The sequence below is a fragment of the Asparagus officinalis genome, chromosome 10, assembly GCF_001876935.1.
Source record: "Asparagus officinalis chromosome 10, Aspof.V1, whole genome shotgun sequence".
NCBI classification, from domain to species: Eukaryota; Viridiplantae; Streptophyta; class Magnoliopsida; order Asparagales; family Asparagaceae; genus Asparagus; species Asparagus officinalis.
Genome location: NC_033803.1, coordinates 71,672,654 through 71,699,989, shown reverse-complemented (window position 1 = coordinate 71,699,989; position 27,336 = coordinate 71,672,654). Strand labels below are relative to the sequence as shown.

Here is a 27,336-nt window from a genome sequence, read left to right as displayed (position 1 = left end):
AGGAGAGCTGTATCAGGCTACAGGTTGGGATAGGTGGACTTACAAGAGAGAAGTCTGCACTGGTGGTATCCAATCCGGATAACACTGGATTCAGAGGGGAGACTAGGCAGTGCTTCAACTACGGAGAGGTAGGGCATCTGAGATAGATGTGTCATAAGCCACACAGGGAGAGGAACTGGGGTGAACGTGGTCAGGCTGGAGGTCGTGGCCGTGGAGGCAGACGAGGTGGAAGAGGCCACCGGGCAAACTTGACAGTGGCAGAAAGGGAAGAAGAAGCTGAGATGATCTTCACTGATGAGGATCGGGTACTCTTGGCAACACTGAGGAAGAAGCAGAGAGCAGTAGGTGATGTGTCTGAGGGGTCATCTACTACTTTCTCCGGAGGGGACTATGCCAATTATGCCCTTCGTGCACACCCAAACGAGGGAAGACCCACCGCCTGAATAATGGATTCTGGAGCATCCAGACATGTGACAGGCAATGCCAGTGAGTTCTTATCTTACACTCACTTAGCATAAGCAGAGAGTATCCAGATTGCTGATGGTACAGCACAGGATGTGGTTGATAAGGGAACTGTTAGTTGTACAGGTTCTATAACTTTATCTAATGTTCTGTATGCTCCTTCATTTCATGTTAGCCTATTATCCATTAGTGTCATTATCCTCCAACTAAATTGTATTGTTTCTTTTGACATTTCTAAGATAATTTTTCAGGAGAAAGGAACAGGGCGAAGACTTGGGACTGAGACATGGCGTAGTGGGCTGTGGTACTTGGACCGCGAAGGGATGGACTCAGCGCTGACTTCTGTGGTGGAAAGGACGGGAACATGAGGAGCTAAAGTCTGCGCAGAAGATGAGTTGATGCTTTACCATCAGCGAATGGGACATCCGTCATTTGGCATTTTGGGTAAAATGTATCCAATTCTGTTTGGAAAAGTAAATAAACAGAAGTTGCAGTGTGATGCTTGTGAGTTTGGAAAGCTGACTAGAAACTCTTATGTTAGTTCGGATAGTAGGGGTTCTTGTAAGTTTGAAGTAATACATTCTAATGTATGGAGACCCTGCCCAGTAAATTCTACAAATGGATGTAAGTTTTTTGTAACATTTATTGATTGCTTCTCTAGAGTCACTTGGGTGTATCTTATGAAAAACAAAAGTGATGTAGTTGGCTGTTTCAAAGATTTTCATAAGCACATCCAGACTCAGTATTGTGCAGCAGTAAAAGTGTTGAGGTCGGATAATAGAACAGAGTATACCAACAGAATACTTAGGGAGTATCTGTCAGCTCAGGGGATTCTACACCAAACTACATGCCCATACACTCCAGCTCAGAATGGGGTAGCAGAGAGGAAGAACAGACATCTCCTAAAAGTTGCTAGGAATATAATGATGGCGATGAATGTTCCAAAGGTGTTGTGGGGACAAGCAGTCTTGACTGCTGCATACTTAATCAATCGGATGTCTTCGAGTGTGTTGGAGTGGAAGTTTCCTCGTGAGACACTAAAGGAAGATAACGGGAGGGCCCTATCATTGAAGGTATTTGGCTGTGTGTGCTTTGTGAAGGACAACAGACCATCGGTTGGGAAGCTAGACCCTAGGGCTGTGAAGTGTATATTCGTGGGCTACAATGGCACCCAGAAAGGGTATGTCTGTTGGAGCCCGGTGGAAAAAAGGCTGTTTGTCAGCATGGATGTGCGGTTTTGAGAGCTCGAGCCGTACTACACAGTAGGGGTTACTTCACCTTTTGGAGACTTGCCCGATACTGGAGGTATAGGGCAAGAGAGGGAGAATGGTGAGAGCTCAAGGGGGTCAATCCTAATTTCGATCCCGTACTCAGAAGAGAAGAATGATGAAGACGAAGGGGAGGAGGAGACAAGGGGTGTTAGGCCTACAGCTCAGGGGGAGTTGCTTACATACAGTAGGAGGGGTGTTAGGCCTACAGCTCAGGGGGTGTTAGGCCTACAGCTCAGGGGGAGTTGCTTACATACAGTAGGAGGGGGAAGGAGCCAGAGATACCTATAGTAACAGTGCCAGTGTCTAGTCCCTTGTCCAGCTCTGCTCCAACTCCTGAGACACCTATACCACCCTTCACTCTAGGTAATACCATTCCTACTCCTGCACCTCTCCCTACATCAATGTCAGAAAAGAGGACTACTCGTAGTAATGCGGGAAATCCTCCTAAGAGATATGGTTGGGATCTAGATCAATTTGTTTCCTACTCTCACATATCCCCTTCACACGGAGCATTCATTGCATCATTAGATTCTGTTATTATACCTAACAACTGGCAGGATGCTAAGAAGGACCCAAAGTAAAAGGCTGCTATGCATGAGGAGCTGGGGGCTCTTGAGAAGAACCACACGTGGGAGTTAGCGACACTGCCAGCAGGGAAAAGAGCAGTGGGATGCAAGTGGGTGTTTACTGTGAAACAGAACCCAGAAGGGAAGGTTGAACGATATAAGACACGACTGGTGGCAAAAGGGTACAGCCAGACATACGGCATTGACTACGATGAGACTTTTACACCAGTGGCGAAAATGAGTACTGTTCGGACGCTGATTTCTCTGGCAACAAATGGTGGATGGCAACTACACCAATTGGATGTGAAGAATGCGCTTCTTCATGGAGATCTAGTGGAAGAGGTGTATATGGAAATACCACCTGGATGTGGCACAGGTCAGACAGTATGTAAGGTCTGCAGGCTGAAGAAGTCTCTGTATGAACTGAAGCAGTCCGCTCGAGCATGGTTTGACAGGTTTAGGAGAGCCATGGTTGATATGGGATACAGACAGATCAATGCCGACCATACTGTATTCTTCAGAAGAAGTAGGGGTCACATCACTATGCTGGCAGTGTATATGGATGACATGATTATCACGGGAGATGATGAGAAGGAGATCGCTCAGCTCAAGGTAAGATTGAGCAAAGAATTCGAAGTGAAAGATCTTGGTCAGCTTTGATACTTCCTTGGGATAGAGATAGCTCATGGACCTAAGGGGATTGTTCTCTCCCAGAGGAAGTATGCACTAGATCTTCTTGCAGAGACGGGGATGTTGGGGTGCAAACCTGCTGCTACACCGATTGATCAGAGTTTCAGGCTGAGTGCTGACGCAGGAGAAACTGTTGATCGTGAGAGATATCAGAGATTGATGGGTAGGCTAATCTACCTGAGTCACACACGTCTAGACATCTCATTTGCGGTAAGCGTGGTGAGCCGCTACATGCATGACCCAAGGAAGGGCCATATGGATGCAGTATATCAGATACTGAGGTATCTAAAGGGTGCCCCTGACAAAGGACTAAGATTCAGGAGGAGTGGCCATGTGAACATTGAGGGCTACTGTGACTCAGATTGGGCTAGCTGCGGAGATGATCGAAGATCCACCTCAGGGTATTGCATATTTATGGGAGGCAACTTAGTCTCCTGGAAAAGCAAGAAGCAATCTATGATGGCGAGATCAACAGCTGAAGCAGAGTACAGAGCCATGGTCTTGGGGGTGGCGGAGTTGATGTGGCTAAAGAACATACTGGTGGAGCTGAACCTTGACCAAGAGACTAAGATGAGTTTGTGGTGTGACAACAAGTCAGCTATCAGCATCGCTAACAATCCAGTTCAGCATGACAGAACTAAGCACATCGAGATAGATAGATTCTTCATCAAGGAGAAGCTGAACAATGAGTTACTGGAGTTAGGTCATGTTCCAACTAAGGAGCAGACTGCAGACTGCTTGACTAAAGAACTTAGCTCAGTAGATCTAGCTAGAGGGTGTGACAAGATGGGCTTAATAGATATCTTTCGCTCATCTTGAGGAGGAGTGTTGAAAATAGAATGCGATTAAGGAATATTAGAGGGAGTTTTATGTAAATGTGGGTGTAAGGCTATATAAGCCAAATCATTCTATCAATGAAAAAAACTCTTAAAACATATATATATATATATATATATATATGTATGTGTGTATGTATATGTATGTATGTATATCCAGACTATGATATCTCTACATTCATAGAGTGTTTGCAACGATGTCTTCTATGATCTCAAAAGAGGCGAAACACATTAAAGGGAAATGTTTAACTACTACTTGAAGAGAGAAATATTCAACAAAGCAAGAATTGCATACAAAGAGGAGCTACTAGAAACTGGGATTACCTTCCTCTTCTTCCAACTCGAGAGCACTTCCAAGGTCATTTTCAATCTCTTCAAACTAAGTAGACTCCGGTCCACTTTAGGTTACCTAAAATATATTAAAGAAATTGTGTTAGAAGCATGGACCGGTCTTTTCCCTCTTTCCAAAAGTTGCCAAAATTTTCCAAAAGAGGGAAAAAACCCAAACAAATGGAATATATCCAATTATTTTGCAAGTGTGTACAATAAAAGATAAAACATAAGACTGAATCTTATAATATTACATACACAACGTCCTGCAAAAACCTGTTTCTCCAAGGTAATTAGCACTAATTAATACTAGATAAGACCGATTAAAACTAATTAAGGCTTGAAAAAAAAAAGCATAAAACTGACCAAGAAACGTTACAAAGTAAACAATGCCGGCCCTAACCTTATTATAACTGTCACTGCTAAAAATTCTAGCACAAAAAAACAGACAAGTATCTACCTATCATTGCTGATAACGTAAAATATATAGCTTCACCCTTCACCTCTTTCACCCAAGCTCATAACTCTCTCTCTCTCCCATGGCAAACAAGCGCATAGTTCTCTTCCCCTTCTTGGCACAAGGCCATCTCATACCTTTCCTATCCTTTGCCAAACTAATATCACAAAGGCACTCAACTTTTAGTATCACCCTCATCAACACCCCCCTCAACATCCAGAAGCTAAGAGCAAAACTCCCTCCAAACTCCTTAGTCGAACTCAGGGAGCTCCCTTTCTCAAGCTCAGATCATGGTCTCCCTCCTAACATCGAGACAACCGAATCTCTCCCTCTCCATCTCTACCTCAACTTCTTCACTGCCACCGAGACTCTCAAAACCTCCTTTGAGAATCTCATATCAGAACTTATAGATAAACACGGTTGCAGTAATCTCTGCATCATTGCTGATATGTTCTTAGGGTGGACAGTTGAGGGTGCCAACAGACTTGGAGTTTCTCATTCAGTGTTTGTTACTAGTGGAGCTTATGCCTCTGCCATCTTCTTCTCTCTCTGGTTGAATCCTCCTGAAAATTTCGCTTCCTCTGAAGAGGATGAGCTTGCACTTGTGGACTTCCCCGAGATTAGCATTCCCCAATCAATGATCTTGAACACCGTCATACCTACTAATGGCACAGACCCATTTGCTATTTTTTTGCAAAGGCAGCTGTCTCTTAGCTTCAAATCAAGCAGCTTTCTTGTTAACACTGTTGAGGAGTTTGAGACAGAGGGATTGAGTTTACTACGAAGAAGCTCTCAACTTCCTGTTTGGTGTGTTGGACCTCTTGCTTGCCTACCTTCCTCATCACCGGTTCATGATAGTAATTACTGCATTAAGTGGTTGAACTCAAGGACCCCAGCTTCAGTTCTTTACATATCTTTTGGCTCTCAGAACTCTATCCCAGCATCTCAAATGATGCAGCTGGCAAAGGGATTAGAGGCCAGTGGAAAAAGCTTCATTTGGGTCATCAGACCTCCACTAGAATTTGCCATGAATGAAGAATGGAGACCTGAATGGTTACCTGGAGAGTTCGAAGAACGAATGAAGGAGAGGAATCAAGGGATCTTGGTCCATAAGTGGGCTCCCCAGCTTGAGATTCTATCGAATGAATCAACCGTTGCATTTTTGAGTCATTGCGGTTGGAATTCAGTGGTTGAGAGTTTAAGTCAGGGTGTGCCAATTATTGGGTGGCCAATTATAGGGGATCAAATGTTCAACTCTAAGATGTTGGAAGAGGTGGGAGTCTGTGTTGAGATTGCAAGAGGAATGAAGAGGGGATGGGAAGAAGTTGCAAAGGCGATTGAGCTGGTGATGGGAGGAACAAACAAGGGGTTTGAGATGAGGGTCAAAGCAAATGAGATTAAGGAGATGATGAGGAGAGCATTGAGAGAGGATGAGGGCAATGCTGGGTCTTCGGTAAAAGCTGTGAAGGACTTTCTTCAGACTGCGTTTTCAACGAAGACCATGATGAACTGATAACGTAACGTAAATCTTAGACTTTGTGTTCAATGAAGATGATGTATAAGTTATAATGTATCTAAGGACCTTATTTAAGTTTTGTGTTAGCGTATATTCTCAACATGAGTAACTAGTTCAGATTCATACCAGTCAAAATACAAGGATGCTTATTTACCCTTTTTTGCACCTAGAATATTATTCACCCATTAAGGTGTAACTTCATTCATGGTTTCATTTATATCTACAGATGCAACAAGAGAAATGAGATTTGTTTTGGTTTGGATATCTTTCTACAACGACAACAATAAAGCCTTTATCCCAAATGATTTCCTTGGTGATAGAAATGATGCCAAGAGCATAAAATTCTCCAAATTGTTCGGACACATTTAGAGTTTTAGTCATTTTCATCAACAAAAACATATACCTATTGTTTTGTTGTTTACGAAAACCCCAAGCAAAAAAACCTGCTTCCATTAGAAAAATATGATATTAGTTTAACTCACAGCTTGTACGACAAAAAAACCCGATGCCTGACTCAAATTAAACACGAAAAAAAATTCAAAATGCAAGAATGAGAGCTGTTTACTTGCAGCATCAAGAGGGTCATTCAAAACAATAGCGGCATCAGCATCAGTATTTTGACTCTAGAGGAAAAAGAAGATCAAGTACTTTTAGATACTAGCAACAAAAGTTATAATAAAAAATTATAGACAATTTATGGTTTCCAGTAGTTTTCTAGTAGTGAGGAAATTAAAGAGGAAAACTAATTATTTTCAACGCATTACCAAGAGAAAACTTAAAAGTTCAAAATTCTGTTGCTGTTAACATAAGCAAGAGCACCCAAAAAAACTATGAATGTAGAGGCAGCCACTGTTCATAACCTTGGACAATATCTCATGCTGAATTATTTGAATTGATCACTGAGTTGCCTTGTTTCATCACAATACCTGGCCAATCTATTGCTTCTAATGTGCTCCTCACCATTTACCTGTATTAGAGTTCAAAGTGCTTAGGCAATGAATTTTATGCACACAAGAACACGTATATACAAAAGACACACACACACATATGCAGAAACACACAAATGTGTGCTTTCAAGTGCACAGAGAGAGGGATGAAGGTGCATACATAAAAAAAGAGCCCCTAAATAAATGAACTATTAACAAATATTCCTGGTTTCACAAGCTAGAATCCAGGCATCAGGGGCAAAAAAAAAAAAAAAAGTTTAGCCAATAAAATAGAGAGAGAGTTCCCGGCCATATAGGACAACTAAATAGGACATCTGGAATGATTTCTATAACACATTACCCTAAAGATAGCACGAGAGAATTCTCTATGAAAACAAGAGGGGGTTGAAAGCTACATGATTAAGGTTTTGATAAATGCAATTATCAGGGTAAATTATGTCCCAGCTAATAACTTTTGCTGATAAAGGTTCAATCATATTGCGCAACCCCTCTAAGATTGTTCTTTGTTTCTTATTTGTTTAGCCTGTAAATATTTTTCAATTAGGATCATAAACTATAATTTGATTAATAAAAAACCAAACTAGATTATCCTTCCTCTGAATAAACCAGAGTAAATGAAATGATTTTCTTCCTTCCAAATACAATAATGATCAGATGGATTAACAAGAAGTATTGATCTACTTATTTTAGTTCATTGCTCTGCATAATCTTTTATTTGCTGAGGATAACCCAGTTAACTGAGGCAGTAAGATCAAAAATGGATGGCAAAGTAAATATTATGTTTAGGTATTTACAATATGTTTTTCGATCACTTGACTTGTTCTAGTTGTTGTCAAACAACAGATTGAATAAATATCCAATTTATTCTGTCCTGCGTCTAAATAAAAATTTGAAATAAACAGTTTGTTTAAATGGTTAAGCTAAAGAATAAGACCAAGGATTAACTAATCCACTTAATCTCATTATTTCTTACTCTGTTGCCAAATGAAGCCAAAAAGAAAATAAGACAAAGCATCATTTATCATGGTTTATATAAGAAATCTAAAACTTGTGGCAAACTTAGAACATACAATACAAAGAAAAAAAGATAAGAGTTCATGATTCACATGAAACAAACAGAAAAAGGACAGACCTGCTTACAGACAAGTTTCAAGTGCCCCCTCACACAGGTCCCGTCATAGCCCATATTAAGAGCAGTCTTCAATCCTCTGATTAGTGCTCTGTATTGAGCATTGTTGTCCATACCTATGCCCAAACCTTCAAATACTCGAGTAATCTTCATCCCAATTGAAAATAGACACATAGATTTATTATATATGAGGACAAAATGATAAACTCCCTCTCAAAGTATTGATGTACTCTCAACTTGCTCCTTTAAGTATGAATTTACTTACCCCCCCCCTCTCCTTAACTATGTTTATGTGCTCAATGTGGTCAGTTAGCAACATTGTTTTAAATATTCCCTACATTGCCCAATATATCACCCGATAAATCCTTTTACAAGGCTTGCCGCAAGCGATATGGTCTCTAAATATCTATTACTGCTTTAGCTATTTTGGGCTATATACCCCCGATATGGCCGATATATCAGCCTATATGTTAACAAATATATCCTTTTATATGACTTGTTGCAAAATAATCTACCACGTTTGGCAATTTTTGGGCGCAATATCATGAGTTTCCCATTACATCAAATGGCATTTTATCCTGAAAAAATCAAACAAAATGTTGCAACGTTGATTTGTATTTTTGTTTGTTTTATAAGGTTGATTAGTGATCCTAAACCATATATTATTTACATTTTATATGCTTAGATTTCATTAAGTATGTTGAGATTACATTTTAGTGCATTATCGTATATATGCAAACATTCGTTATGACATTCCGAAATTTATCGCATATCCCCGATATCCGCAATCCGATATGAATTTTGGCCATCCAATATATTCTCAATATCCGATATTTAAAACCTTGGTTAGTGAGCCCACGGTCAAATATCTAACAAATTGATGATGTGATATTGTTTTTAGTATTTCTTCATGGGTTTTTATCTGTCTATCTCCTTTCCTCAAACCAGCAAAAAAATTTCAACTAACTGAAATTTTTATACACTTTATCTCTTCTTTTGGAATTGGAAAATCATTTTTTGAACTGCAATAAATACAAGAAATGCAAAAAAAAAAAAGATATTGTTGGATCATCGATCTGTTAAATATTTTACTACAGCCAAATGACTACATTGGACTCATACACATAGTTTAAGGGGGAAATAGGTAAATTGATACTTTAGAGGGCAAATTGAGACTTGATCAATACTTTAAGGGGGATTTGGTTATTTTGTCCTATATATAATGGATATCAGTGTTACAGATGTAAACTCGATAAAAAAAAACCATTAATAGAAAAAGAAGACAGGTATTACGTTGATTAACTACCACAGCTCCATCTTTAGACTTAAGCGCTGCTATTGCACCAGCTCTTCCAGGATTTCCTCTTGAAGCACCATCAAACTCAAGGTAGACCTTGCCAGTTTAAAAGAAGAAAACAACCATCAATCCAAAAGAAAGATAAATGAATAAACAAATTTTCAAGAAAGTGCCACAAATATTAGGTTGTCTTCAAAAATCTGTCATTAACTTTAACTACAAACTTTACACTTATAGATGACTACCTAACAATGTCTAATGGAAGCTAAAAATATAGTTTACTCTTTAGTCACTTACATCTATAAAGTTTAAGTGAAGGGGGAAAAAAAACTTTTTGCATAACCTATCTATTATTTAGCACATTGATAGGTTTTTGGGGCAAAGATTCTATTATCTTCATTCTACTCTTGTTCATCTCCCCCCCAGTTTCTTCCTCGTCTCTACTTTTTGCATTTTTCAAGTAAACTACGAATTTAATTGGGGTTTCGGCGTTGGGTAGATGGGTTAAACGCGATTCGCGAAAATCGCGCTGATTGTAATCAATTTGAGAAAAAAAAAGGTTTTTGCAACAATAAAATTTTCAAGAAAGACCACGTGCAACGAAACAAGATTTTGCCAAATTTTGTCACTCATGCAAACAAGAATTCGAGTTCGGGTCTCAAAGATCTCTTACACGCAACTAAATCCATGGAGATTAACCGAAACCTAATTCCGTTGCCGCGCATAGCCAAAATGTGATCAAATTCAGCACAAAAAAAAGAATAAAAAGATAAAATTTTAATCCCCCCCCCCCCCCCCCCCCCCCCAAAAAAAAAAAAAGAAAAAAAGAAAAAAAGAAGAAATGATCAGGACCATCACCTGATGCGCATCCAAAACTACATTATTGTTATCGATATGATCGCATTTTTTTCGAACAAGAGAAACCCTAGCGAGAGAGAGAGGGAGTGAGAGGGACGAGCGGGAGAGAGAGACAAGGGCGTGACTCGGAAAGCAAGGAAACGGAAACGAGTGTAGTTTAAATAAACAGGAGGAGAAATTTTCAAAATAGAACCCTTTCAAAACTTATTTTCATAAAACGACCCCTTTTAAAAATATTTGCCATTTTCTACCAAGGTTCATCCAGGTCGAAAATGACGAAAAAACATCAAAAACTTCACTGAATCCCGTGAAGTTTAAGGCCTCGTTAGTGCTAATGATGCCGTAAATGAGACCTTAAACTTCAGGGGATTTAAAATTCTGTGAAGTTTTTGATGTTTTTTCGCCACTTTCGACCAAGTTTTTGTCAGGTGGCTGAAACTGGGTCGAAAATAATAAACATTTTTAAAAGGGGTCGTTTTTAAAAATATATTTCTAAAGGGGTCTATTTTGAAAATTTGTCCTAAACAATAGGGTTATTTAGAATTAGCCCCTCATATCTTCAGTAATTCCATATTAGCCCCTCGAATGTCAACAATTAGCTCATTAGTCACTCAAATCCTTGTGTTATTGCAATTTGGTCCCTCATTGACCATAACCCCTTACATAATATTTTTTTGAAGGGTTATTTGCAATTTGACACTCTAAAATTTATACTTTTTGAACTTTGATATTCAACGTTTTTTTGACACTTTGATACCCTAAGGTTTACATCTTTTTTAACTTCAAAACCCCATATTATTTTGACACTTTGATACTCAAAGTTTATACATTTTTTACTCCAAGATTCCATATTTTTTAACCTTGATACCTCACTTTTTACATATTTTTAACTTTGATATCATAAAGTTTGGCGTATCAAAGTATCAAAAAGAAAACTTTGGGATGTCAAAGTGAAAAAGATATAATTAAATTTTATAGTAACAAAGGTGTTAGATAAAGCTTTAAGGTATGAAAGATAAAAAAAAGTTCGTAAACTTTAGAGCATCAAAGTATCGAAAAACTTCAGGGCGTTAAAGTTACAAAGGTGTAAACTTTAAAATACCAAAGCGGAAATAACTTTTCTTTAAATCATAACTAAGGGGTATTTTGGTTACTGAGGGACCAAATTGCCAGACCCCATACGATTTGAGGGGCTAGATCAATTATTAAGATTTGAGGGACTAATATGAAATTATTAGAGATATGAGGCACTGATGCCAAATAATCAGTTGTCCCAATTAGGGTATTTTCGATATAAGCCCTCGCAGTTTTTATATTTTGAAATTAGTTCTTCAAATCATTTGAAATTGCTAGTAAACCCACCACTTCTTGTAAGATGACAAGTTTTCTCAAAATCAGTCCTTCAAATTATTGAAATTGATATTAGATTCCCAATTACAAATTAATCCCTACAATCGAGGTAGGAATAGTAAGATACAGAAATTGAGGGATCCAATAGCAATAATAATGATTTGAAGCACAAGTTTCCAGATATTAATAATTTTAATGGGCTAATATTGAAAAAAACTTTTTGTAATGAGAATTTGCAGGAATCGAATCCAAGACTATGGAAGTCATATTGAAACCTCCCAACACAATAAAGAGAGTAATGAATCGTGGTAATTTGAGGCTGTGAATGTTTTTTCTGATAGTAAGAAACATTGTACTAAGAAATAATGGTTTGGAATAATTTTTAGAACGTAGGAGGCTTTCTTTGAGATGCAGGAAGCAGTCTCGCATTCCATTTTAGATGCATACACAAAATATGTTACAAGGACATACTATATAGCAAACATATCAACAGAATGCACTGATTTTTTTTTTTCATTTACTATAGCATTTTCACATGAAACGCAGAAAGAAGGGAAAAGCAACTTCTACCACTACCATATCACAAGCAGAAACATTCATGTATCACAAAACTTTCAAATAACTCCTCAAACATCTCTCTGTTGGCGAAAAAGGAAGAAAAAAAATCAATGCAGATCTCCGCAAAATAAAAACCACAAAACTCCTTTAGATTAGCAGTAGTAAACAGTTCACACAATCCAAACTAGACATCAGTTATTTACAAAGATCTAAACTAATTAGCAGTAAGGAGTTCACACAATTCAAACTAGACACCAGTTATTTACAAATTAAGATCTATACTAATTAGCAATAAGGAGAGCATTTGAACTACTAAAATCTTCAGTAGTGCCAGTTATACTCCCAGTAGATTCGACCCTCTGCCATAAAAATTATGTAAGCATGGTTTCTTGGATCAAAAGGAAGTAGAAATGCACCAGATGTTAATCAAGTGGAAATGCAGTAGACTTGGTTGGTCACTTACCAGGAAGGTCAGCAGCTCGGTTAGCTTCCCTATCAGCATCGGTATTTTGATCCTAGAGGCGAAAGAAGACCAATTACTTTTCAAAGTTATTAATCAAGTAGTATGTAATCTAATCTTGATTTCCAGTAGTTTTCTTAGGAGTGAGAAAATTAAAGAGGCGAAGTCATTACTTTCAATGCATTGTCAACAGAAAATTAAAAATTTTGAACAGAAGACTTCTGTTTCTGTGAACGTAAGCAAGAGCACCCCAAAAGAACAAATAAATAAATAGTATCAAAGGGGTGGGCTGTCTGATGGTGCATTTTAGCAGGTGATTTTCTCCTTGCTAACGTGCACCTCCACCTAGTTTCAAATGAGGAAGAAGAAGAAGAAGAGCAGCGGCAAGAGAGTGTCAAGCAGTGAGATGAGGGATTCGATGTTCGTTTTTCCCTCTTCGTCCAATTCTGGAGGTGAATCCGATGGAACAGTGTCCTTGATCTCTGGAATCATGGAGAGCACCGGTCCAAAAGGAGCGAAGAAGAAGCTGTAGTTGAGTGAAGTCCTAGCAAGATTTGATCATTTATCAGATCCACCTCAACTACAGGAGAGATCTGGTCTTAGGATCATCCGTCAGTTAAGTAATTCTCCTCTATCACATTCGTGGGCTGATGATGTAGATGATTGCACTGAATCTGACTTGATTGAAAATGCCTATCTGGATGAAGAAAATACGGAGATATTTACTCTTTCAAAAGCTCAAACAATCAATGAAAATGTGGAATCTGGTAATAATCCTGAAGAAGAAGCTATAAAAGAAAAATCTAATATTCATGTTGAAAATCCAGATCTAGAAGAAGCTATTAATAGAAAATCAAATTCTGGTATGAAGTGCGTGAATGTTGAAAATAATCAGTTCAATAATGAAGAATCAAATCCTGAGATTGAAAACAATCAACCTGCTATGAGAAAATCTTATGTCAGTCTTTTTGCTGATAATAGGAAAGCTGGAAAGTGCTTGTCCTCAAATTTTATCCCTTCTTCTCAAGCTAACACTGTTGCATTCTCTGCGGATGAATGGAAAGAAGGAGAAGGACTCTGGACACATGCTTTGATAGGTCATGTGATTGGATTGAATGCCAAATTTAAATCTACGGAATCTTATGTTTTCAAGCTATGGGGTAAAATTTTAATTCCGTAAGTTTCATTGATTAAGCAAGGAGTTTTCCTATTTGATTTCTTGGAGGCAGGTCCCTGGTTCTTTGGTTCTTTGGTTCAAGGCCACTGGTACTTAAACCATGGGCTATTGACATGGATATGGAGAAAGTGCAGGATTTTAGTTACCCTATGTGAATGCAATTTCCCAATTTACGACTGAATTTGTGGATCTCTACTGGAATTAGTAAGATTGCTAGCTTAATTGGATGCCCAATTACCACCGATAACCTCACAACAACAAGGAAAAGATTAAGCTATGCTAGGGTGTTGTTAGAAGTGAAATTACCTCTAAAAGAACCTTTACCTGATCATCTTGTTATACAGGATCCTGATGGCAAATGTTATAATCAGAGTGTTACATATGAATTCAAGCCTAGATGGTGCTCTTTATGTAACATAGTAGGACATGAGACAGATCAATGTAGAAGATATACCAGGAAAATGTGGGTTCCTGTTCGCAGACAGCTAAAACTAGGGCCTATACAAGATAAACAACTGAGTGACGTTGGAAAAGGAATTGAGCAGGTTGAAAATGTTGCACAAGATGAATTTGCATAGAGAAGAGAAAAGGAGATAGTTCCTAGTAAAACTGGAATGGATTCGCAGCCTGGACATGCACAGAAACATGCACAACAACAACAAAGTGAAAATATGAGCAGAAACAAATCTGGGCAGGGTAGTTTGGGTGTTCAAATTTCTGGGGAGAAATCTGGGCACTTTAGAACAGATACACTGGTACCTGAAAAATATACACAAGATATCAGCTGCAATGTACCTAGTTATCAGTTCTCTTCTCCCACTATAAATGTCTCAGGTTTCACAAGTGTAAATAGAGCTAATGTAGCTAGGAGAGCAAATGCAAGGATATCAGGTCCCTCATTTCAAGCATCTCAGTTCTCTATCCTGGATCATCAAAACATGTTATAGACCCCTCTAATATTGATAGGGGGGACTATTAAGTTAAAAATGCATATTGTTGTTTGGAATGTTAGAGGATTTAACAAATCCTCTAAACATATGATGGTTAAGAGATTTATTCAAGAGTATAAACTTTCATTTCTAGATCTTCTGGAAACAAAAGTGTCTGGGGATAAGATGCAGTCTATAGCCAGGAAAGTTGCAAATGGCTGGAAATGAATCTCTAATATTCATGAAGCAAATAATGGTAGAATTTGGAATTTTTGGAATGATGAGCTCCTAAATATTCAGTGTATTGATTCTTCAGAACAGTACGTCACTTGCTCAATAGAATCAAAAGATGGAAGGTTTTCCAGTTTAATTACTATTGTCTATGCCCTCAATCAAATGGAGGGTAGGAGAAATCTCTGGCACAATCTCCTGACATTCAAACAAAGTATCAATTACCCCTAGCTAGTAGGACGAGATTTTAATGCAATAATCAACAATGAAGAGAGGCTTGGGGAGCGCAGGTCACTGAGGCTGATATTGAAGACTTTCAAACCTTCACAAATTCAAGTAAGCTATTGCATATAAAGTCCACTGGCTATTTTTTCACATGGTGCAATAAGCAAGAGGCAAGCGCAAGAATTTGGAGCAGATTGGATAGAATCTTGGTTAATGAAGAATGGATTCAACAATATACAACTAGTTAAGCAGAATTTTTGATGCCAGACTGTTCAGATCACTCCCCAGCCCTAATAACTATTGGAGATGAGATTTTTGAGGGAAAAAGGCCTTTCAAATTTTTCAATATGTGGGCTAATCATCCTCAATTTCTCCTAGCTGTCAAATCAGTTTGGGATCAAAGCATTATTGGGTATAACATGTACAAATTCCACTCAAAATTAAGGAATCTTAAACCTGCACTAAAGGAGCTTAATAAGAAACATTTTATGAATATAAGTGAACAAGTGATTAGAGCTAGAGAGGAGCTGTTAGCCATTCAGAAACAATTGAGTCTTGACCTCTTCAACTCAGAATTGATTTTACAGGAGAAAGAGTATGTCCAAAAATACACAAAATTACTAGATTGTGAGATTTCCTTCCTCAGCAAGAAAGCTAACATCAAATGGGGGCTACATGGTGATAAAAATTTTTAGTTTTTCCATTCTGCTATGAAGGCAAAAAGGCATCATAGCAGGGTGTTATCTTTATGTTCTGAAAATGGCTCTAGAATTACCGATATGCCTGGAATAATCTCTGAGTTCACAGGGTATTATGAGAAGCTCCTGGGTACTGCAGTTACAACTCAAAGTCTTGATCCTGATGTGATCTCCAAAAATCCTATTCTCTCTTCTAATCAAAGTAATACTCTGAGTCTTCCAGTTACAAGAGAGGAAATTAGGCAAGCTGTGTTCTCAATTTCTGAAGATAAAGCCTCTGGCCCTGATGGATACAATTCCTCTTTCTTCAAGGCAGCATGGGATGTCATCAGTGAAGATCTTTTTTTGGCTGTGGAAGAATTTTTTAATTCTGAAAAATTACTTGGTACGTTCAATGCTACAACTATCACTTTGGTACCTAAAATTCATAATCCAAACACAGCTTCTGATTTTAGACCGATATCCTGTTGCAATGTGGTTTATAAGATCATATCTAAAATTATTGCCAATAAAATTCAGAAAGTTATGGGATGTTTGATTAGTGAGGCTCAAAGTGCTTTTGTTAAGGGGAGGCTTATCTCAAGCAACATCCTATTAGCTCATGAACTCATCAAGCACTATAGTAGAAGACATACCTCACCAAGAGCCATCCTGAATATTGATTTGAGAAAAGCCTTTGATACAATCAACTGGGATTTTCTTAAGTCCATGCTAGAAGGTCTGGGCTTCCCTAGTAAAATGATAAAATGGATTATGGAATGCCACACCAAAATATTCACTGTCCCTCAATGGATCCTTACATGGATATTTTAAAGGAGCAAGAGGTCTAAGACAATGTGACCCCTTATCACCCTATTTGTTTGTGATTGATATGGAATATTTGTCAAGAAGATTAAGCATACTCAAGGATGATAGATTATTCAAATTCCATCCTAAATGCTCTAGATTAGGGATTACTCATTTGATCTTCGCTGATGACTTGCTCCTCTTTAGCAAAGCTGACTTGAATTCAATAACAAAATTACACAATTGTCTTCAAGATTTCAGTAAAGTTTCATGATTGGAGGCCAATCCAAATAAGTGCTCTGTTTTTTGAATGACATTGATGAGAGCTTAAAGCACCAATTATGCTCATAATTGAATTTTTCAGAGGGTTCTTTGCCTATGAGATACTTGGATATGCCATTAATATCAAAGAGGCTATCGTGGATGGATTGTTCTCCACTGATCAGCAAAATTTCTGGTCAATTTCATAGCTAGTAAAAAAATAGAAAGTTACGTATGTTGGGAGGCTCCAATTGATTAAATCAGTGATCATGGGTATTCAAATTTTCTGGACTAGCAATTACATTCTACCAATTAGAGTGCCGAAAAAAATTGATAGCTTGTGCTCTTCTTTTCTGTGGGGTCAGAAAATCCACTTGTTATCTTGGAATGTTGTTTGCCAAGAGAAGAAGAAAGGGGGTCTGGGACTATACTCAGCTAAATTCTGGAGCTATGCAGCAGCAACCAAGCTCCTATGGATGATTCACCTCAAGAAAGACTTGCTTTGGATTAAATGGATACATGGCAATTACTTACAGACTTCAACAATCTGGCAGGTTCAATCAAAAGTGAACGATTCTTAGATGTGGAAGCAACTCATTAAGGTGAGGGGCATGATGATTAATAAATTTGGTGATGCTGGAAATCTTCAACAAATAATTACAAGTTGTTACAATTGTCGAAAGCTTCAAATATGCTCTATATACAAAGTCATAATTCAAGAAGCACCTTCAACTGTGTGGGCCGACACAGTTTGGAGGGGATTACAATATCCTAAGCACTCATTTATTCTTTGGCTAGCAAATCATTCCAGGCTCTTAACACAAGATAGATTATGCCGAATGGGATTATTAAACATAAACCAATGTGTTTTGTGTACTAATCATCAATTGGAGACATGCAAGCACCTCTTCTTTGAATGTCAGTTTTCAGCAAATGTTTGGAACAAGGTGATGAATTGGATGGATTTCTCTTAGAGATCATGTGATTGGAATCAACTTATCAATTGGTATAGCTTCAGACTCAAAGGAATGAGGCTTATGCAAAAATTAAAAAGAATGGTCCTCTTGGCAGCAGTATATTTGATTTGGCAAGAGAGAAATATGAGAATTTTCCAGCACAAAGTTCGAGAGCCTGAAAAATTATTCCGCACTATCAAAATCTCCATCTACTCTAAAGTTCTCAATGAAAAACTTCCTCTTCATATGAAAGAGAAGCTTGAAAGAATGTAAATTTTTTCTTCTTGTTTACTGCCAGGTTTTGCTGGTGTTCTTGATGTAGCACACAATTTCATATTTGGAAGATGAATAAAAGTTTATTTCATTGACCAAAAAAAAGAATAAATAAATAAATAAAAATAAATATTTAAAAACCTATGAGTGTCGAAGTCAGAGATCGTTCATACCCTTGGAAAATATTCTATGTTGAATTCTTTGAATTGATCAATGAGTTCCAATGCCTCGTCACAATACCTAGCCAATTTATCGCTTCTAACGCACCACTCACCTCTTACCTGTATTAGAGTTCAAAGTGTTTAGCCAATGAATTTTATGCACAAAAGAACACACATATATATACAAAAAACACACACACACATGAACAAAACATAAACAAAAACATACAAAAAAGGGAATATATAAACAAAGCTTTTACGCTGTATAGAACCCCTATATAAGAAATGAACCATTAACAAATATTCCAGGTTTCACAAGCTAGATTCCAGGCACCAGAAAACAGAAGGTTTAGCACATAAAATAGAGGGAGCTCATGATGCTATAGCGCAACTAAATTATACAGACGAATGACTTCTTAGCACATTAACCAAAAGATAACATAAGAGCATTCCCTACGAAAACCAGAGAGGCTTGAAAGCTGCAAGATTAAGGTTTGGATAAATGCAACTATCAAGGGCTTAAAAGTGCTGCATGATCAAGGTTTAAATGAATAATAATTAAGGGAATGAAAGCATATATTCTCATCTTACAACTATGAGATGTACTTCCACTAATAGAACCATAATCAAGTGCAGAGAATCAAGAGTAATATAACCATGCAGACTAGCGAGGAGTGCAGGAAAACAAGCCCTAGTCCACCATGAGCCACCTAGGTAACATATAATATAAATAGAATAAGGAAAAATATCATTTTTCATTATTTACAAAGGAAGTTTAAAACTTGTTATGGCAAACTTAGAACATACGATATAACATTAAAAAAAGAGCATAAAAAAAGATGATAAAGAGTCATGATTCATGAGACAAACATAAAAAAGGACAGACCTGCTTACAGACAAGTTTCGAGTCCCCCTTCACATGGATCACGTCATAGCCCATATTAAGAGCAGTCTTCAATCCTCTGATTAGTGCTCTGTATTCAGCATCATTGTTCGTAACTCTGCCTAAACCTTCCCGTACTCGAGTAATCTTCATTTTAATCAAAAATAGTTACACAAACAATAATATACATATATAAAGTAGATATCAGTGATACAGAGCCAAACTCAATTAAAAACGTCCAAAGGAAAAGAAGACAGGTATCATATTGATTAACTACCACAGCTCCATCTTCAGACTTAAGCACTGCTCCTGCCCCAGCTGGTCCAGGATTTCCTCTCGAAGCACCATCAAACTCAAGGTAGACCTTGTCAATTTAAAACAAAAAACAGCATCTGTCATTAACTTTAACTACAAGCTTTACACTTATAGATGAGCACCTACCAATGTCTAATGGAAGCTAAAAATATAGTTTTATTCTTTAGTCACTTACATCTATAAATATACTTTTTGCATAACCTATCTATTATTTAGCACATTGATAGGTTTTTGGGGTAAAGGTTGTATTATCTTCATTCTACTCTTGTTCATCTCCCCCCAGTTTCTTCCTCTTCTATACTTTGTTCCACCTCCTATGCTCTCTTCCCTCCTGCTCCATCTTCTCTGCAGAGAGGTTGCAACACCCTTTGAACCCAATAATTCTTCTCCCTCTGCTTTCCTTCATATTCAAACTCAGCCATGTTATTGTTTGGGTCTGCATTGATGAAAGGCGAATGAAGGAGTGGAAGGAAGGGAAGGAAGAGGATTAGGTTGTAAGGTTATTGTCACGTCCTAGGTTAGAGGTAGGGTTAGAATTACGGTTAGGTTATAAGGATGGAAGGGGAAAAAATAAATTAAAAGCTTTCGGGATTATTTCACAGTTACAAATAATAAGGCAAACAAGTTAATAAGAAGAAACAAGCTAACAAGAAAATAAGTTAAAAGCCTAGTTAAACCATTTTTGTATAATTAAATATTTATTAATAATGTTAATAATAACATATTATGTGTAAAGTTTTAATGTTTTTACTACAGATAGATAACTTTTCATAACATAAAGAATGAATTCCAATGCTTTTACAAAACCTTTTAAAACTCCAGTAAGTTATTTCTTAATGATTAAGTAATAAACATTTGATAATGTATCGTCTGCTTTTGTGATGACTATTCCAAAAGAAATCTCTTGTTATCATATTAAATGATAACTTCATCCTCGTGTAGCAAAAACATTTTGACCAAATAGTTTCAAATAAAAAAACTGCGATAGGGTAACTTTACAAGGAAAAATAAGATTATGGAGCAACTACTAAAGCTAGTAAATGTCAAATGTAAATAGAACAATATCAAGAGAACCCCGAAGGAAAATAAATCAATCAGTGACCTGGTGCATGAAATTAATCAGTTTAAATAAACAGTAATGAACAATGACAATCACAATTTACATTATCCCCCCTTGTTTTAATGGATACTTGTTCAACAAGAGACATCATAGTTGGACAAACTCAGTTTGAAATAACTGGATGAGGAATAATCCAGTTAATCCAGCCCACCTTGCATTGTTCAGTGCTAATGAAATAAAGAGATTAAAGATTTTACAAATCAATTTATACAATTAATTTAATTAAACGACTTAAAAAGGTCTTTGTTCTGATTTACCATTCAGATGCATCACGAATAATGTTTAACAGACTACTCGTTCTGCTCGAGGAAGTATCCAGTGTGTTGGCTATTATTTGTAAGTTCCCTTAACATTCAATCCTAGAACTGCTGAGAGGAAGAGTGTATATTTCACTTTGTTGAGATATTTCACTATGTTATTGTTTTCTTTGTGAAACGGGAATATAAAGGTTGACTTGAGCTTCTGCGAAAACAAAAGTCAGGGTTTTCTCTCAAGTTATATCGCTTCCGTGGCATGAGGAAGTGACTCTGGGCCCAACAATTGGTATCAAAGCCCTTTATTCAGATTGGAGGTGATAAAACTTCTGATCTGAAGTGGTGCTTGATTATTGTGTGATAAACACTAGGTATTTGTTAAAATTCCTGAGAGAAACGGTTTTATTACTACAAGCGGAGAATGACGTCTATAAGTAAAACAGTTAAAGTTGGAAAGTACGAGATTAAAAAATTCAATGGGAAGAATGATTTTTCCTATTGGAGAATGCAGATGAAAAATTCGCTGATTTCGCAGAAATTGCACAAAACTTTGGTAGAAAAAGGGAAGAAGCACAAAGATATGTTCGATGAGGATTGAGAAGAGTTAGATCTCGAAACACGAGCGTCGATTATCCTATGCCTTGAGAGCGATGTTGCTTTCTTGGTAGATGGAGAGGAAACGGCTGCGGGCGTGTGATCAAAGTTTGAGAGTTCCTTCATGACGAAGAGTCTAACAAATCAGATCTACTTGAAATCCAAATTGTATACTTGCAAAATGGAGGAAGGCTCGTCAATCCGGGAGTACATCAACAAGTTCGATAGGATCATATCGGATTTGAAGGATATTGATGTGACAGTAGAAGATGAGGACCAAGCACTTCTGCTACTTTCTTTACCGAAATCTTATGAGAACCTGATACAAACATTGATGCTTGTATGAGACAATTTGACGATGGATGAGACAAAAACGATGCTTCTGACGGATGATCTTTGAAAAATTATAACTAGTGACATGGCCACTAGTGGTAACAAAGAGCAAGTTCAGGGACTATTTGCTAGAGGAAGGGGTAATGAGCGAGGAAAAAACAAAGGAGAAAAATCTAGATCGAAATTGAGACCTCTTGCGGGAATGACGTGTTTAAAATGCGGTGAGCTAGGGTATTTCAAAGTTGACTGTCCTAACAAGAGAGTATGTGGGAAGAAGAAGAACAATAAGACTGAGAGAAGATAAGGCAAGGAAGAGGCGAGCTACGTTTCAGAGGAAGACAATGAGAAGAAATGATATGTCATCACGGGTGGTGAGGATATCTTCGGAAAGTGGATTCTTAATTCAGGTTGCTCTTACCATATATGCCCAAATAGAAAATAGTTTACAACCTACAGAAGCATTAACGTAGGCAACCATGGTATAATAGTACAGCTGGTTTGGCCTGATTTTGACATGGTTTGGTGTCTCTGATCTCTCTGATGATGTTCGTGGTGTTCTTCTGGTTCCGTCCAAAATTTAAGGTTTATCAAATGATGAACGAGGTAAAAAATTGTGAATGTGAGATGGGGGGACACGAGATGGTGGAACCCCCCTTGCTCCCCTCATGCTCACTCATGCTTCCCCCATGCTCATCCATACTCCCTTGTCCCCTCTTCTTTGCCTGTAAATAGGAGAGGTGAGGAAGAGAGAAGTTGCTCGGAAGAAAAGAAAAAAGGGTGTGGGAATTTTGAGAGATTTTTGAAGAGAAAAAAATGAGAGAGAGAGAGAGAGAGAGAGAGAGAGAGAGAGAGAGAGAGCTTGTGAGTTGTACAAGTGAAAGTTGTTATTCTTCTCATAGTGAAATCCCCCTTTACCTCTCCCGTGGACGTAGGAAAATTTGTCGAACAACGTAAATCACGTGTCTTTACTGTGTGTGTTGGCTATTGCTTGTAGGTTCCCTCGACATTCTGTCCTAAACTGCTGAGAGGAAGAGTATATCTCACTTTGTGAGATATTTTACTATGTTCTTGTTTACTTTGTGAAACAGGCATATAGAGGTTGACTTGAGCTTTTGTTTTGAGGTTGACTTAAGTTTTTGTGAAAACAAAAGCCAGAGCTTTCTCTCAGGTTATATCGCTTCCGTGACACGAGGGCGTGACTCTGAGCCCAACATTAACCAAAAGATAACAGAAGAGCATTCCCTATGAAAACCAGAGAGGCTTGAAAGCTGCGCGATTAAGGTTTGGATAAATGCAACTATCAAGGGCTTAAAAGTGCTGCATGATCAAGGTTTGGATGAATAATCATTAAGGGAATGAAAGCATATATTCTCATCTTACAACTATGAGATGTACTTCTACTAATAGAACCATAAACAAGTGCAAAGAATCAAGAGTAATATAACCATGCAGACTATCGAGGAGTGCAGGAAAACAAGCCCTAGTTCACCATGAGCCACCTAGGTAACATATAGTATAAATAGAATAAGGGAAAACATCATTTTTCATTATTTACAAACGAAATTTAAAACTTCTTATGGCAAACTTAGGACATACGATATAACATTAAAAAAAGAGCATAAAAAAGATGATAAAGAGTCATGATTCATGAGACGAACATAAAAAAGGACAGACCTGCTTACAGACAAGTTTCGAGTCCCCCTTCACATGGATCACGTCATAGCCCATCTCAAGAGCAGTCTTCAATCCTCTGATTAGTGCTCTGTATTCAGCATCATTGTTCGTACCTATGCCTAAACCTTCCCGTACTCGAGTAATCTTCATTTAAATCAAAAATAGTTACACAAACAATAATACACATATATAAAATAGATATCAGTGATACAGAGCCAAACTCAATAACGTCAAAAGGAAAAGAAGGCAGGTATCATATTGATTAACTACCACAGCTCCATCTTCAAACTTAAGCACTGCTCCTGCCCCAGCTCTTCCAGGATTTCCTCTCGAAGCACCATCAAACTCAAGGTAGACCTTGTCAATTTAAAACAAAAAACAGCATCAGTCTAAAGAAAGATAAATATACAAACTAAATTTCAAGAAAGTGAGACAAATATTACGTGATCCTGTCATTAACTTTTATTGTAACACAAACCTACCCATGACATTTGCGATTATAGACAATTACTTGACAATGTTCGACCGAAGTTAGAAGTATGTTCTCTCTTTTAGTCACTTTATCTAGCATCGAGTTGAGGGTAAAAAGAATTTTTTGCATAACCTATCTATTATTTTAGCACATTTATAGGCTTCTGGGACAAAGTTTGCATTAGCTTCTTGCTCCTCTTGTTCACTTCCCCACAATTTCTTCCCCTTCTATACTTTGTTAAACTCCTATGCTCTCTCCCCCTTCCAGCTCCATCTTTGTTGCCTGTGCTAATCAACTATGAAAACTAGTCAATGACAAATGTCAGTTGAAGAACAATTCAAGAGAACCCCTGAAAGAAAGTAACTCATTCACTGACCTGTTGCGTGAAATTTATCAGTTCACATGAACAGAAATAAACAACATCATTATGACAATAACAATATCAGTCACCCCCTTGGTTTAATAGATACTTTGGTCAACAAAGGACATCACAGTCGGACAAACTCAGTTCGAAATAACCGGATGAGGGACAATCCGTTAATCCAGCCCTCGTGCATTATTCAGTACTAATAAAAAATAAAAAGATAAAGTAGCTTACAAATTGATTTATACAATTACTTTAATTAAACAATTTCAAAGTCCTTACTCTGACTACTCATTCTGCTCCATGTATTCCACATGTTTAGGCATCAAACAGGACAAGTGGAATAATATGTTGCTACTATTCTGGATACCAATATTTTGTTAATAGTTTTCTTTATCATTTGAAGCGCCATTATCAGACTAGTGCTGTTAGTCCATCTTCTCCTTAAATTGATGAGCCTTAATTGGATAAACCCATCAATTAAATTTCTTGACCATAAAAACTTATTTAAGGCTAACCCAGTTATTCCAACCACACCCATTTGATATATGCCCGACATTGGATTAAGACGATTAATCAAACTTTATTTCATTGCCAAAATGGGGCTTAAATGTGATCTAATTTAAAACTAAATGAAGAAGAGTTAAGCTAACATAAGATCCACAAACGAAAAGCACAGAGGAAATCACACGAGAATTAATCACCTCTTCTATGTCCTCCTCAGACTGATAGGAATCAGTTTCCTCATAGTCCTGATATTCCTGAAGCAAGAACAATGGATAGTCTCATCAGTCAGCCAAAGTGATGTCGGCCTAATCATAAAATTCCCACGAAAAAATTCATGCGCAACAAGACGAAATGTTTGTTGGATTTTGTGGCACGCGCAAACAAGGATTTGAGCAGGGGTTTTGAACATCCCTCCTAATAGTATGTAATATTAGAGTAAGACTAAGTTGATATCCACCAAACTTCCTAGCTACTCATTTATTAATATAAAAAACATTTTCATATCATGCAAGGATTCCTAGGCAATAGGAGTGGCTAAAAACTTTGTTGGACAACTTTTTGCTATCCACTTAAGTTAACACACAAGTTTAGCTCTGTAATATTATTCAAAATACCAATCAATATACCAATTATCGTTTCCTAACAATTTCCACTCATCAATAGTACATATCGACCCAGTTAAACCCCCACACGAACACAATTCAGCTGCATGCGTCGAAAACTTTGATCCAAGCCAAAATTAATCAAACCCCTAATTGCATTACCATACATAGCCAAACTTTGATCAAATTCAGCAGCTAAAAAAAAGGTAAGAGCAAGCGAAATTCAAACAACAAAAACCTACATCATTAATGTAATAAGAAAGATGACCGTGATAATGACCATCATCGGAACCGTAGTCTCTGCTAACGTCGGAATCGGAGCCATCGTAGGATTCAGAGTCGGAGGCCATTCTCAAAAAGGACAAATTTTCAAAACCAACCTATTTACAAATTTAATCACAGAAAACAACCCACTTCAGATTTAATTGCAAAAACCGACCTGGTTTCAGCCTTGGCGCTGAAACCAGGTCGGTTTTTGTGAAAAAACTTTCGAAACTTCACGGGAGTTGAACTCCCGTGAAGTTTCCCAGTACAAAAAAAAAAAAAATTTGAACTACGAAACTTCACGGGAGTTCAACTCCCGTGAAGTTTCGGATAAAAATTTTCAAAAACCGACCTGGTTTCAGCTCCAGGGCTGAAACCAGGTCGGTTTTTGCAATTAAATCTGAAATAGGTTGTTTTCTGCTATTAAATTTGTAAATAGGTTGGTTTTGAAAATTTGTCCTTCTCAAAAACCCTAGCCAGGCTACGAAACAAGAGAAACCCTAGAGGGAGAAGTTAGAACGTAACTAAAACAAAGATCATGGTTTTAAATAATGGTGGTACTTTTCGATATTAGTCCCTTACGTTTCTAATATTATGAGTCAGTCCCTCAAATCATTTGAAATTGCTATTAAGCCCCGGGTTCGCGTAAGTTGACAAGTTGTCAGCGATTTCAGGAATTTATTAGAGAGCGAGATTCATAAGATTAACAATGTGAGGGCTTGTAATGAGAAAACGCTTTAGTTTGGGATTCGTGGGGGACATGGGGCCCACCCGCCGCTTCCGCCTTTGTTGCGGCCACGAAGAAACTCGTCGGCTCGAGTTCGTGCGCCGCCTGCCAAGCCCACGTCGCGGTCGAGGACAGCACGAGGTCGTGGCTCCGGGCGTTGAGCTCGGTGAGTCGCGGCGGGATTTTTCCGCTAAATCTTTCTTCCCGCCCCCCCCCCCGCCCCCCCGTTCCTTTTATAAGTTTGGTGTTTTGGTATTTCTCATTCGTAGTGAAACCTCCTCCCGTGGATGTAGGCTAGTTAGTCAAACCACGTAAATCTTGTGTTTGTATTTGTCTTATCTGTGAGTTGCCATAATTTATAGGTTCCCTTGATATTTCAGTCCTAGAACTGATGAGAGGAATAGTGTATATTTCATTTTGATGAAATATATCACTTTGATGTAATATATCACTTTCGATTCTTGTTTCCTTTGAGAAATAAGAATTTCACTATCTATTCTAGTTTCCTTTGAGAAACAAGAATATAGAGGTTGACTTGTGCTTTTGTGACAACAAAAGTCAGGGCTATCTCATAGAGGTTGACTTGTGCTTTTGTGACAACAAAAGTCAGGGCTATCTCTCAGGTGATATCGCTTCCGCGGCAGTGAGCGTGACTCTGCGCCCAACAGTTATACTTGAACTAGTTTTTTGGTGCAACTACGTGTGCATGACACGCAGCATGAGAAATGCCATGATCAAATTGTATGTCAAGGAAGAAGATGGTTTGTTGTAGTTTTAATTTTCCGGATTTTTCCAAGCGTACG

At 37.8% G+C, this 27,336-nt stretch overlaps 2 protein-coding genes and 1 long non-coding RNA gene across 3 annotated transcripts; 1 reads left to right on the top strand and 2 right to left on the bottom strand.

Annotated features, from left to right (window-relative positions):
* Positions 4,524-6,474, top strand: LOC109825074 (UDP-glycosyltransferase 92A1-like). The gene has a single exon (XM_020391785.1). It carries the CDS (start codon positions 4,695-4,697, stop codon positions 6,123-6,125), a length of 1,431 nt encoding a protein of 476 aa, XP_020247374.1. The 5' UTR covers positions 4,524-4,694; the 3' UTR covers positions 6,126-6,474.
* On the bottom strand, positions 6,777-10,476 carry LOC109825075. Its single transcript, XR_002242892.1, has 4 exons — positions 10,360-10,476; positions 9,498-9,597; positions 8,208-8,351; positions 6,777-7,095 (listed from the first exon to the last, which is right to left on the bottom strand). It is a non-coding gene; the product is annotated as an uncharacterized LOC109825075 (long non-coding RNA).
* LOC109826269 lies at positions 12,267-26,301 on the bottom strand. Its single transcript, XM_020393274.1, has 10 exons — positions 26,277-26,301; positions 25,785-25,901; positions 25,138-25,194; positions 23,868-23,954; positions 23,598-23,741; positions 19,585-19,671; positions 19,311-19,454; positions 18,437-18,544; positions 12,731-12,782; positions 12,267-12,626 (listed from the first exon to the last, which is right to left on the bottom strand). The coding sequence occupies exons 2-10, from the start codon at positions 25,890-25,892 to the stop codon at positions 12,589-12,591; spliced, it is 825 nt and encodes a 274-aa protein (XP_020248863.1). The 5' UTR covers positions 25,893-25,901; positions 26,277-26,301; the 3' UTR covers positions 12,267-12,588.